At 48.1% G+C, this 11,742-nt stretch overlaps 1 protein-coding gene across 5 annotated transcripts in view; it reads right to left on the bottom strand.

Annotated features, from left to right (window-relative positions):
- Window positions 1–210: 210 nt before the first annotated feature.
- Window positions 211–11,742, bottom strand: part of LOC119382526 (uncharacterized) — a 139,363-nt gene continuing 127,831 nt past the window's right edge. For 4 of the 5 annotated variants that reach the window (XM_037650253.2, XM_037650252.2, XM_037650255.2 and 1 more), the window contains 2 exons: window positions 10,296–10,506; window positions 211–4,541 (listed from right to left, as the gene is read on the bottom strand). In XM_037650253.2, the coding sequence (XP_037506181.1) occupies window positions 3,130–4,541; window positions 10,296–10,440 (1,557 nt within the window). In that variant the 5' untranslated portion in view covers window positions 10,441–10,506 and the 3' untranslated portion in view covers window positions 211–3,129. The remainder of the gene's footprint in view (window positions 4,542–10,295; window positions 10,507–11,742) is intronic. The other variant, XR_007415059.1, reaches the window with a different exon arrangement.

The raw sequence follows: 11,742 nt of genomic DNA, 5'->3' as shown, positions 1-11,742 counted from the left end.
GCAGCCACCAAAGCCAAACCGAGGCCCCCGTTCTTTATGAACCACGTGAATGCCACTTTAAGGAATGATAGCATTCGTAGACGAACTATCAAGCACCGTCTTACCTCATCGCCAGCTCGAAGAATGTAGCTCGTTCAAGCAAGCCAGACTGGGGTCGTTTCACTGTGGCGTGTACGGCCGCTGACTTTGAATAAAGAATGGGTGCACAACGCCACGCCACGCGCCACATTTATTCGTACTAATGTATAGTACAATGACATTTATTGTCACGCGTACATCTCTGAATACAAAAGTAACGGAATGACTCCACTTTTATTCTTTTTTATACCGTGTGTTTTCTCATTCTGCTCGTCACATGTATGTATGTGGTTAGACATGACATCCTAGGGTACATATCGCCGGACTCTTCGAAAGCACGAGGCGGAAACACACGCAGTACATAGGAAGCAAAGGTCAACCTGGACGCATGTTCAAACAAACTCAGTAAAATTATACGCGCGCACAAGCAACAACTCGCATTTTAATATGGACAGATAAACCATAACGAAGCTCAGGAATACAGACTGAGCATGGGAGTGACATAGGGATGAGACAGTGAAAAAAGTTTGTACGTGCAATGCCCAAGGACCCTCCATTTAGGAGAGATTGCTTCTCTACATCTCTCTATGTCGGACGAAAATGCCCAAAAAAACAACTGCGGCGATGTAGACTCCAAAATTGCCGTTTCGAGCAAGTGGCGAACCATGTGTAATGCCCTAGTGTATCAGTGCTTTCACACATCAAAATTACCCACTGATTGCATATCGGCCTCTTAAACGAAATTGTTCATGTATTGTACGTGCTTCTCAAGATTTACACCGTGCTTATTCATGCAAATGAAGTGAAACAAGGAAAATGTGAATTTGAATAAAAATATTAACGATTCTAAAGCACTTCGGACAAAAATAAAAATAAAAATATTGTAAACTGCGCACTAAATATAAGCACGCCATCACTGGAGGATATTCAGGCCTGCGTATAAGACCGAAAATATGAAGAAAAGTTACATAAAAATACTTGTGGTAACGTGGTAATTCAACACTAATCATAACTGCGGCGCACGATGCGGGTGGAAGGGTCTGTGAAAAGAAATATGCAAATATTCTCCGGTGTCACTCCATTGACAAGGAGAAAACTAAAGCAGGATGCCGTAAAATACCGAGCAAGCGACCACGCAGAATTTGAATTTAAAAGAAGTTTAGTTGTGAGTAAAAAAAGGAAAGCTTCCTTGTCAGAACACACCCCAATTTTTTGTGTTCCGATGGAGACATCGTGACTCCTTTCGATGGCAATTTCTTTTTTTTTATTTTTAATATATGGTGTTCCGGATATGTCGGCTCCTTTTTATGATGCCGGCTACTCCTTTTCACAGAAAATTTAAAATCGTGAAGTCTAGAGACATTAAAAAACCCAAAGTACCGCACTTAAAGACATCTCGTACAATTTAAACACGAATTCCTAAAGGTCGTATCACCCACAACGCGGGATTGGTCTATTGATTTGATAGTGTATGCAGACCTTTGACGAAGCACAAGAAGACCAAGGACACACACAAACAAAAAATTGAAATGGACTTGTGTTATCATTCCTGCTTAGGTTGACAGCTGCCCACAAATGCTGCCCGAAACGCTGGCTCATTTTCAGAGATTATAGGGTCCTGGAGGCGTGCTCGGCATTCCACGGACAACCACAAAATCGGAGGGTCGCACACCGCATACATATTCAGGCTCTGATGGTCTAAGACTGGCCAATACGGTACTACTAGAAACATTTTAAGCGTTTCCTTTGCCACAACAGTTGCTTTGTCTGCGCTGAACTGACCCCCCTGGATGACATTTTGCAATTTAGTGAATATACAACTTTAGCTGAAGTTGCAGAATACTGTGGCGCATGCTAGAAGCACGCCTCCTTTGCCAAGTCAGTGCAGGGAGAGCTGTGTTTTTCCAATTTATTCCACTGATCGTGTCATATTCCTAGCGATCGATGGGGCAAATGAATTTGGCCAAACTACAACATACTTTTCGATTATTCTTGATAACGAGTAAATGCGCTTTTTGAAAAAAAAAAGGAAAGATTTTGGTTTGGACAGGAGAAACATAACGTATTCCATATTACCGGTGCCGTACCTGCTACGTGAAAGTTCACCGGCTAAATAGTGCTCACAGTTCTGTCAGAGAGTGATTTCAACAAGCGCTGGCATATACAGAATCACTCAAGTACCACGGCTATACACTCACGGAGAGTTGGAAGTACTAGGGGACACGCAACACCAAACCCACAGACTACCAATAATCAAGGCCTCTGACTGCGAGTGGCAGGGAGTTAGCTTTACTTTCTTCCACTTCTGAGGCCATTTATTTACCGAGACATATCAAACAACGCGCTCGCCATCGCCAGTCGGGACCGTGGAGACACCACCGTACTAAGGACAAAGTCGACTGTTTTACACGTTGCCTATAAGTACGCGCTCTTGGCCAAGCTGTAAGCATCTAGCGACGAACAAAAAACTAGAACATACTCATCCATATGCTATGTCTTGTAAATAGAAACGACTTAAAAATATGAAACCAAAGCAAATTAGGAAAAGCCTGACTAAAAGGCGGCCTCGGGCAAAAAAGAACACGTTTACACAACAGCGCAAGCTGTCGGACACTTTCAGTATGCTTGACAGCCGTGTGTAATGTATAGGCCCCAAACAGGAGACAACACGCCTTCATCTATGCTGGCCCAAGTTGGCGACGTGTCAAGGATCAGATCGCTGCGAGACTTTCTTATCATCGCATTCCATTTTCACCCAAGTTCCTTCCTAAAGCACAACCTCTCGTTGACGCGCACATTATAGTCCCGGCTTGTGCCACGTCATAGCAAACCTGGCTTCGGCTCGCGACACAACAGTTACCGCAGCCTTTAGCCATAGCGAGCCTACTTCTTTCCACACTCGCGGCGAACACCCTCAAGGTGAAAAAGCAGGAGCCGCCAGTCCGTGAAGCCCGCATCCGACGGCCTGCGGCACAAAGTTCGTCTTCAGGTCCACGCAGTAGGCTCGAACTTTCCGACAGAATGACAGTGTGGAACAGAGCGCGCAGGTCTTCAGCCCTTGGACTTCCTGCGGTCTACCAAGTAGATGGGATTGTCGACTCCCTGCCGGCGACCCGAGTCCCTCCGGGCTAGGCGTTCGGTCGACGTGGACAGTGCGCCGTTTCCCCTGAGTGAGGACTCGTCGTCGTCTTCCTCTTCTGCTCGGGTGGCGCTCCTGCGGGCCACCTTGAGGCCGTTGGCAGGTGACGCCTTGGTGGGCTTGCCACCGAACGTCATCAGTGGCTCGGTCCTCCAGCCTTCCGCAGGTCGTCTGGGCGGCGGGCATGGCGGCGCGGGCACGGTGGGCGCTGGAGGTGGCATGACGTCCTCCAGCGGTACCACGCACGTGTCGAAGGCCTGCACCACGCCCAGCTCCTGGTCGGGCGTGCGCAGGTGGTCGGCGTACACTGTATGCGGACGCGGTATGCGCGTCAGCGTGTAGTCTTCCAGGCGAAGGTTGAGGCGCGGCGTGTCGAGGAAGTCGAGTGTCTTCGACGGCTGTCGGCGGCAGCAGCGGATGCTGCATACCACGCAGGCGATGATAAGAACAATGCCGAAGAGCACCGCCACGGCGACGTAGATGATGAGCTCTTCACGTGTCGGCACCCAGCGGGAGCGCACCGTGCGCGCTCCATCGGTGGAGACTTGCTCCTTGACCGAGAAGTCGGTCAGCAGGAAGTGCCTGTCGCCGCCGCCACCCAGCTGCAGGGTGCCGGCCAGACTGAGGTTGCGCAGCAGCTGCTTCAGCTGCAGCTCGCCGGCCTTGAACGTCACGTTCACGTCTAACAGCGTGGTGCAGCGGATGTCGGTCACGCTGATGTTCTCGGCGGCACTGGTCAGGTTTCGGAAAGCGCCCTCGACGTCGCTCTTGAGGCTGTCGTGGCTGCAGTTGCCGCGAAGCACCAGCAGCAGTCGCCGCTGGGTGGGCGTTGATTTCATTACAACGTCTTCCTCGGTGACCTCGGGCACCCGGTGCTTGGTCGTAGTCGGTAATAGTGTCGTCGGAGCCACCGTCGTTATAGTCACCGCCGCTGACGGTGTCGGTTCGGTTCCGCTGGTGGCGTTCGGCTGGTGACCATCGATATCCGTGCTCGTTGTCACGGTTGCCTCGTCTGAATGATTGACAGCGGGTGTTGTTACAGTTTCTGTTGTGGTGACAGCAGAAGTATGGTCTGTTTTCGAATCCCCCTTCCCTGTCGTCGTTTCAGAGCTTACGGTGCTTGTTTGGTGACCATGGGAAGGAGAAGTTTGCTCGGATGTGTGCGCCGACGCGGTGGTTTGTGCAGAGGACGCCGTGGGCGTTGCTGTTACATTGTCCAGCGGTGCCTCTGGAGTCGTAGTTGGCAAACTGCTTGCGACATTTTTCACCGTCTGCTCGGTGGCTGGCGAAGGAGTCTCTCCCGTTGACGTGCCAGCGCTGGCCCCTGCAAGCAGACAGAACAGAAGGCACATAAGACACGTCAGTAGTGTTTACGTCACACTTCCGAGGAGGAGGAGGAAAAGAAAAACGGAAGGACGGGGAGGTTAGCCAGTTCTCAGACCGGCTGGCTACCCTGTGCTAGCGTTATTCACTGCCATTTCGTTCTCTTTATGGTTCAGGACACCCTTACCAATAATATTTTCTTGTATCTCAGAAGCCGTACCATGCAGTCAGCTAAGAAGTTTACATGCACAAGAAACTTGCAAACGACTTGCAATTTTTTAGGGCCTTAACGAGTGCACACATATATGCACACGCACACATACACACACACGCACACACACGCGCGCGCACTCCTGAGAATGTTGCATATGCCTTCAGAGAGAGAGATAGAAAGAGAGGGAGTGTGTGTGCGTGTGTGTGTGCGTGCGTGCGTGCGTGCGTGCGTGTTGCCTTTCTTCTTTTACATTAACACACTGAATTTATTTCCTTACTCTTGCTAGCTGCATAAAACGTTCAAAGGCAACAAGTTTGGCAGTATAGTGCTTGGTAGCGTAATATGATATCAAGGGCGTTAAGTGCTTTACTCCACCTTTTTCAGCGCGCTTACACGAGAAATAAAGTATATGCGTTCGTTTTTAACTTTCGGTAAAAAGGAATCACTTATATCGCTGTTCAATTACACGATAAACATTTTGTACTGATCTGGAATTGGCAGTTCTCTCTCTCTCTGTTTTTTGGCCGGGTTCAGAACTTATTTAAGAAATGTGATTGCTTGAACGGGACCAAGGATCGCTGGTACCGCGGCTTGTGATGTTTTGGATGACCTATTGGTGTAGCACCAATATGAGCCCCAAAATTGCTAAACACAGCAGAAAGCTTAGCGAAACAATTAGCGAGCGGTGACACAAAACCAGGGGCGTAGGCAGAAATTTTTTTCGGAGGGGGGAGGGGCACCTCCTTTATTTGAAGTGGGGGCCGCGCAGGCAGATGTGGTCAAGTGTCATTTTGGGCTCTGTATGCCATAGAAAAAAACATTTCGGGAGGAGGGGGGGGGGGCACGGGCCCGGTGTGCCTCCCTCCCCCCCCAACCCCTGGCTACGCCACTGCACAGAACATTTTAAAGTGTGAAGCCACCCGAGAACTGCAGGACGTGGGCATACGTAGAAAGGTTCCATAGATTGTGCTAAATTACGACGCCATCTATGTGCTGCTTCATGCAGTTTCAATAAAGCTACAGTTTAGTTAAACGGCTGCACCAGGAGTGTCGACAAACAGGCCAACTTTTACTCAGTGGTTTCACCGTTTGCGTACCGGAGGCAGCTAAGTGTTTTAACGGCGTGGCTCTCCGTTGTGAGCGATAGAGGAAGTTATCGCCAAAAGTTGTGGCGAACTATCTTCGAATACTGCAGCATTCATCACAGGTTATGGCATGGTTGGTAGTTCTCCTCTGGCTCGCATCTTTCTCTTCACAATAATAATAAAGAAGACAGGGTAGGAGAAACCTGCAGCGGTCCATTCTGAAGTAAAGTCGACAGCCTATAGCTTTTCTGTACGCACTGCAGCGATGGACCCTCATTACGGCCGATTGCCAACCAAAGATGACGCAAGGGATCGGCCATTTCCTGGCGATGATGGCACCCAAAGGAGTGGGCGCGGATTTCATGTCGTGATATATAGGGCGATATACGTCTGATAGCGGCTCCAAAGTATATTCCACGCGATAGTCGTTCAGGCCCAGATGCGCATTGGTGGGAGGAGTTAGAGATGACGTACGGTGGAGAGGCCGACGTAAGCAGCTCGCGAGGATGCGAAAGCACCTCTTCTGTACCAGTTCACTGTGACAACGTTCTGCGCTATTTTAGGAGTTAAGCATAAATTAAAAAAAAAACAAAGTTATATGCCATGCAGCTTACGATGCGTACGAAAAGTATTTTTTAGAAACTGTCAGACATTTTATTGAAGTAGGTAAGGAGGCGGAAGAGGAGTGTTGTTGGCTGCAGGCGGATCCGGGCTTACAAAGGTTGTTGGCAAATGCTGCAATATGTAACGTTCAACGTTACCAAGGTATAGACAGGGCACACAGGACGATGATGTGCTAAGTCCTGTATCGCACCGCCAAGCTGAAATGAGTTGAGGCACTTACAGGTACAAAATTAAACGGTTGATAACTGAATCGTCGATCTCAGAGTTGCAGATTGCTCTAGGCAGACCACTTCCGCGAAGAACCGCAAGGTGGATGTTTTATTTGTAGCTTTGCACTTTAAAGAAGACACACGTAGTGGTTGCGGGAAAGCTAGGGAAGCGACGGAGTACGTTTTGTTGAAATGTTAAGATGTTTACCGGGGTGTTTGGGCACTAGCCTCCGTGAAGCCCGGAGTTTTAGGTATAGCCGAGGAAATGCGAACATATCTGCGACAGAGACCAGTAAAAAGTGATTGGAGGTTTGGTGGTGGAAATATGGACAGAAAGAACAAAAACAAAATACCTTAAAAGCTGAATCTACTCTACCGCCGAGCACAAAAGGCAAGCTATGAATTTATGGTTTCTTCTTCTAAGGTCAAATTGGAAATTGAGCTTTATCGCTCACAGGCGACCACCCCATCACAAAGAAGATGCCCAGGCTTTCCATTCATCCTTAGTATAGTCCAGTGTACGGCAATTATTTTCTTTCACATTTCTATAGATGCAAGCTTCTATTAAAAAGTCGTTGTGTCTTTCGTGCTATATAGTGCAACATAGTGTATATTTGTTTAGTTGTTCATCAATTATTCTTATATGACCACCTTGAGTGCATCGAGTTCCTAATGCTCGGTCGCCTAGCTATATAATCATATAATTAAGTATCAAATCGTGCTGTCTGCTGCTGGATGAACGGGGAAGCGGGGCCAGTCAAGCTGATGTATGTGCAGATTTTTGTCCCCGCCTTCCGCATCGCAATTTGTGCCACTTGTGACATTATTTTGCAAACTATGTACATAGCAAAAATATATTCGGCTCACATACGGTAATCATAGTCATCCTTCTTGGGAATACATACGCATATCCGTGCTTTTACGTACGTATGAGAGTAATACAATCAAACGAAAGAAAAAAAAAGAAAAGGAAAGAAACTCGCTCCTCAGGAAGGAGCCGGAAGGTCAGTGGCGGCAGATGACGAAGTAAGAATCCCGCTGAGATACCCTAGTAGTGATGATGGTATGATGCGGGGCGCGGTGGGGGGGGGGGGGGGGCAATATCTTTATTTTTTTTCAGAAGTATGAAAAGAGAAATCACCGGTCCGAGTTTCGTATGCAGCAGACGTGACTGAAATGCGTGTGTTTGACGACCAGGCACCGCAAGCCCAGTTTCACGCAGAGCTACCGCTCTCTCGGGGTTATAAGATAGGCGTCAACTGTACGCACAGAGCACACATACAAAGCAAGAGGAAGGAATACGTAAAGGGTTAGAAGGCGAAGGTGTCCGGGTTAGAAGGTGGAATGAATACCGGCCAACGCACACGAGGCACAGCCCAGCAATATACCGCAAACAAATACGATAATACATCCTGCCCTCTGCGACCCGACTACATGCAGTGTGTGCAAGGTCAGCCAGGCCAGTAATAAGAAGCGCGGAGCGCACGGAATCAGGGGAGGTGAAAACGTTGCCATACACGCCATGAAGTGGAAGAGGGGTAACGTATAAAGACGAGACATGTTTTTCCAAAAGACGGGAAAAGATGGACGACGGAGAGAGAGAGAGATAGAAAAAGGAAGATCAGAGTGAGCGAGGCCGTACGCCACTGTAAAGAAAGAAGAAACGTTCGAAATAAACAAAAATACAAAATAAGATGGAAGGTTGATCCAAGAACGCAGACTTGGAGAAAGCGCGGTATTCTGCAAACCAAAGCGACATCTAGATCGCAATACAGGGCCGTCTTTAGGCTAAACGCTAGTGGGTGGGTGATCTGCGGGCGATACCAGCAGATATGTGCAAAGGCACGGTAGGTGGAGGCAGCTTCGTATATTATCAGGCGAGAGAAATTCTCCGTGCCGTGGGGTGCACAGGCCGCCTCGGGCGATTGAGATGAGAAGGAAGGAACGGGCGGCGTGTACCGCTGCCCCACTGGCTCGGGCGTACCAGATCGCTCTCGTCGCCACGTTAGGCTTAACAGCTGCCGCCGATTCGTCGTCGGCTTTACCACAACACGGATGCTTATCCTTTGCTTTTGTTCTTTTTTTCTTCCCATTTCTTTCAGATCGCTCGACGTCGGGCCGCGATTCGCAGTGGTTGATACCTTGATCGCTTTTTTGTTTCGTTTTTCCCTCGCTGCCGCGGCACGACGGGCACGTCTCATAGCTTGTATGAGACGTTGCAGACAACGGTACCACGCCACGGCAGCGAAAGTGCGTGCGTGAGTGTTGGGAGGAGAGTGGGCTGGGTGCGAGTTTGTATGTGTGTGTGTGTGTGTGCTCGCAGATGACGCCAGCGGCAGCCGGCGCCTCTTGTTCTTGTTTTAGCGATTGGGAACGACCTGGAAATTGCCCGTTTCCGTGCACCACTTCCATCGTTCGCGCGCGATCGAGGTTTCAGTCAAGCACGCAGGGCCCGAGCCGCAATAAGGCTCTGCCAAGCCGAAAAAGCACAAGGCGGAGGCGGTGTTATAAGGCTAACGCGTCGACCGGCAAGGTGATCAAAACAGCTCAGCGATCGCTCCTTCCGTCTCTCCTTTTCTATCTGTTTACGTGGATCACGAGTAATCGCGTTTAGAACAGCGGATGATTTGCTTTGCTTTCCCGGCTCCCAATAGAAACGAAAGCCTTATTAGGGCACCTGACGAAGTCTGGTAGGAAAGAAATAAAACGGCGCTGATGAAAACACATAATAATTGATGGGGTTTAACGTCCCAAAACCGCGATATAATTATGAGAGACGCCCGATGAAAACACAGTACATCATCCGTAGTGATCACACTATTTGCCGGAACAGGCTTCAAAGGCGCGACCTCTTGCTCGGTAAACGATCATTAGCGGATGAAGAACAAAACAAAAACAGAGGCTGACAACACACGTGCACTGAGACCATAGTCGTACTAATTTGTATCTGGCTTCTCTTAATGAGCCGTCCCACCTGATGACTTTTTGAATAAATCCTTTGCACCTTTTTATGCGTCTTGTTTAGGAATGAACTACTGGAACCCGAGAAGAACATATTCGTGTTCTTTTCTTCCGTTGAACTTCTTGTTTGGCGGGACAAATACTGTACCAAATACTAAAGCTTGCTTTCCGAGAAGCTTTCGGTACAAACATTAGTTGTGTGCTCGAGACTGAGGTTACTGCGTACAGCTTTGTATACATTTCTTTCTTGCTCTTCTTTATCGATCTTCGTTATTTCTAAAGTAATGCGTTGAACCTATAGGTACAGACGACTCTATGAGACACACAGCTTGCCCTTTTTCTGCATCACAAATAACAATAAAAAACGCGGAGGAACAGTTGGAGTAGAGATAGAGAGGAGTTGCGATGCGGGATCTAAGAAATCTGCAGATTCATCTCCTAATGTATGGTTGGAGCTATTCCGTATTCCCTAACTCGTTTGATCTGGAACTCGAATCTGGAATGCCTAAGAAGTCGTCAACGAGCGGAACAATAGGAAGCGGGGATAGAATCTCGAGATGGCTCAACCTTCAGGATATCGAAACTATATCCCCGCTTTGCAACCACTTCGCAGCTCATTCATTTGGAGCAAGCACGGCGAGAGGTCACCATATCGCGCCAACCTGTCGTAGATGGTGGGTCGCTGGCAGCGGCAGCACCGGCTGTTCCAAGTGCCAGCGGCACCAGTAGCACTGTCACCAGAGCCAGCAAGGCTGGGCGGTAAGGCCGCCCTTTCCTCGGCGTCAGTGACGTCATGGTCGATGTCATCACGTGGGGTCACGTTCCCCGTTCATGCCACGCTGCTCTGTAGGTACGGTGGCCGTTCGGCTTCATCTGCGAAGAAACACACGAAGGTTCAAGTGGTGCGAGAGAGATCAAAATGAGTACGATAACAATTCGACAGCCTGTGCTGCCAGTAAAAATTTAAGCTGAACATTTAAGGCCGGTTGAGTGTCGCGTAGTTAGCTGTACGATATCGCAGAGCAAGCTGCTTCCATATAACTATTATGTTCTAAATGAGATGCGCTATTCCAGAGGCATTACGTGCTAATTTACGAAGTTCATAGATGACTAAACACTTGTTTAAGCAATGCTGATCCTTAAAGCCAGCGAATGGGGGCCGTATGATCGGGCTGTGACGTGGGCTGAATGGCACGGAGGCTTCTCTCGTTCAGCCCCGCTCATTATTTCGGCCGTCATGCATGCCCGTACGCCTTGTGAATCAGCGGCAGACAGCGACGCATTCCGTGGACAACTATAAAGTCACAGCGTTCGGCATCTGACTCGTTTGAAGAGAGACGCACAATCAAAGCGGAGAAAGAATCACGCAGAACGAGACAAAGATAGGGATGTAAACGACATCAACGCTTCCTCTGCTTTCCTTGGTTCAGAGCTTTCTTTAATCTTATTTTTTTTAAATACGATAAAACAAGCGACACGCGCGAACTGTTCTTGTGGTTTAGATGTTTCCATGTGCTTTATTTGCATTAATTTACGCGCCACAAAGAAGCACAGACATCAGAAGACGCTTTAGTGCGATTAGTTGCCCGCTACGACCGCTGAGCCAAAAATCAAGCACAGTGGGAACAGACACTTGGCGCCGATTAGCCTCCACACTTATAGCTCGTTTTCTGCGGTAACGGCCCTGCGAGATAAGCTGGAGCTTCTTTCAAATTGACGCCAGAAGAAAAATGCATCTTGCGCAAGTTTACTTTCTTATGCACGTCGAATGACTGTGGTTACAAAAGATGTAGAGTTTCATAGTTCATGCTGTTAATATTATGTGACAATTTCTTGTATACGTTTGTGTTATATGATATCTTATATTGTATAACATTATATATATATATGATATATATATATATATATATATATATATATATATATATATATATATATATATATATATATATATATATATATATATATATATATATATATATATATATCGCTACCTGCGCCAGCGACATGCCCGGGCCTGGTCGGATAATCTCCTCAACCGAAAACACGAACGTGAAATTCTTCGGGTAGCCCTAGAGCAGTTGGGTTTCAGACGCGGCATCATACACT

The sequence above is a fragment of the Rhipicephalus sanguineus genome, chromosome 2, assembly GCF_013339695.2.
Source record: "Rhipicephalus sanguineus isolate Rsan-2018 chromosome 2, BIME_Rsan_1.4, whole genome shotgun sequence".
Lineage (NCBI taxonomy): Eukaryota > Metazoa > Arthropoda > Arachnida > Ixodida > Ixodidae > Rhipicephalus > Rhipicephalus sanguineus.
The sequence above is the reverse complement of the archived record's forward strand: the minus strand, read 5'-3'. Positions and strand labels throughout refer to the sequence as shown.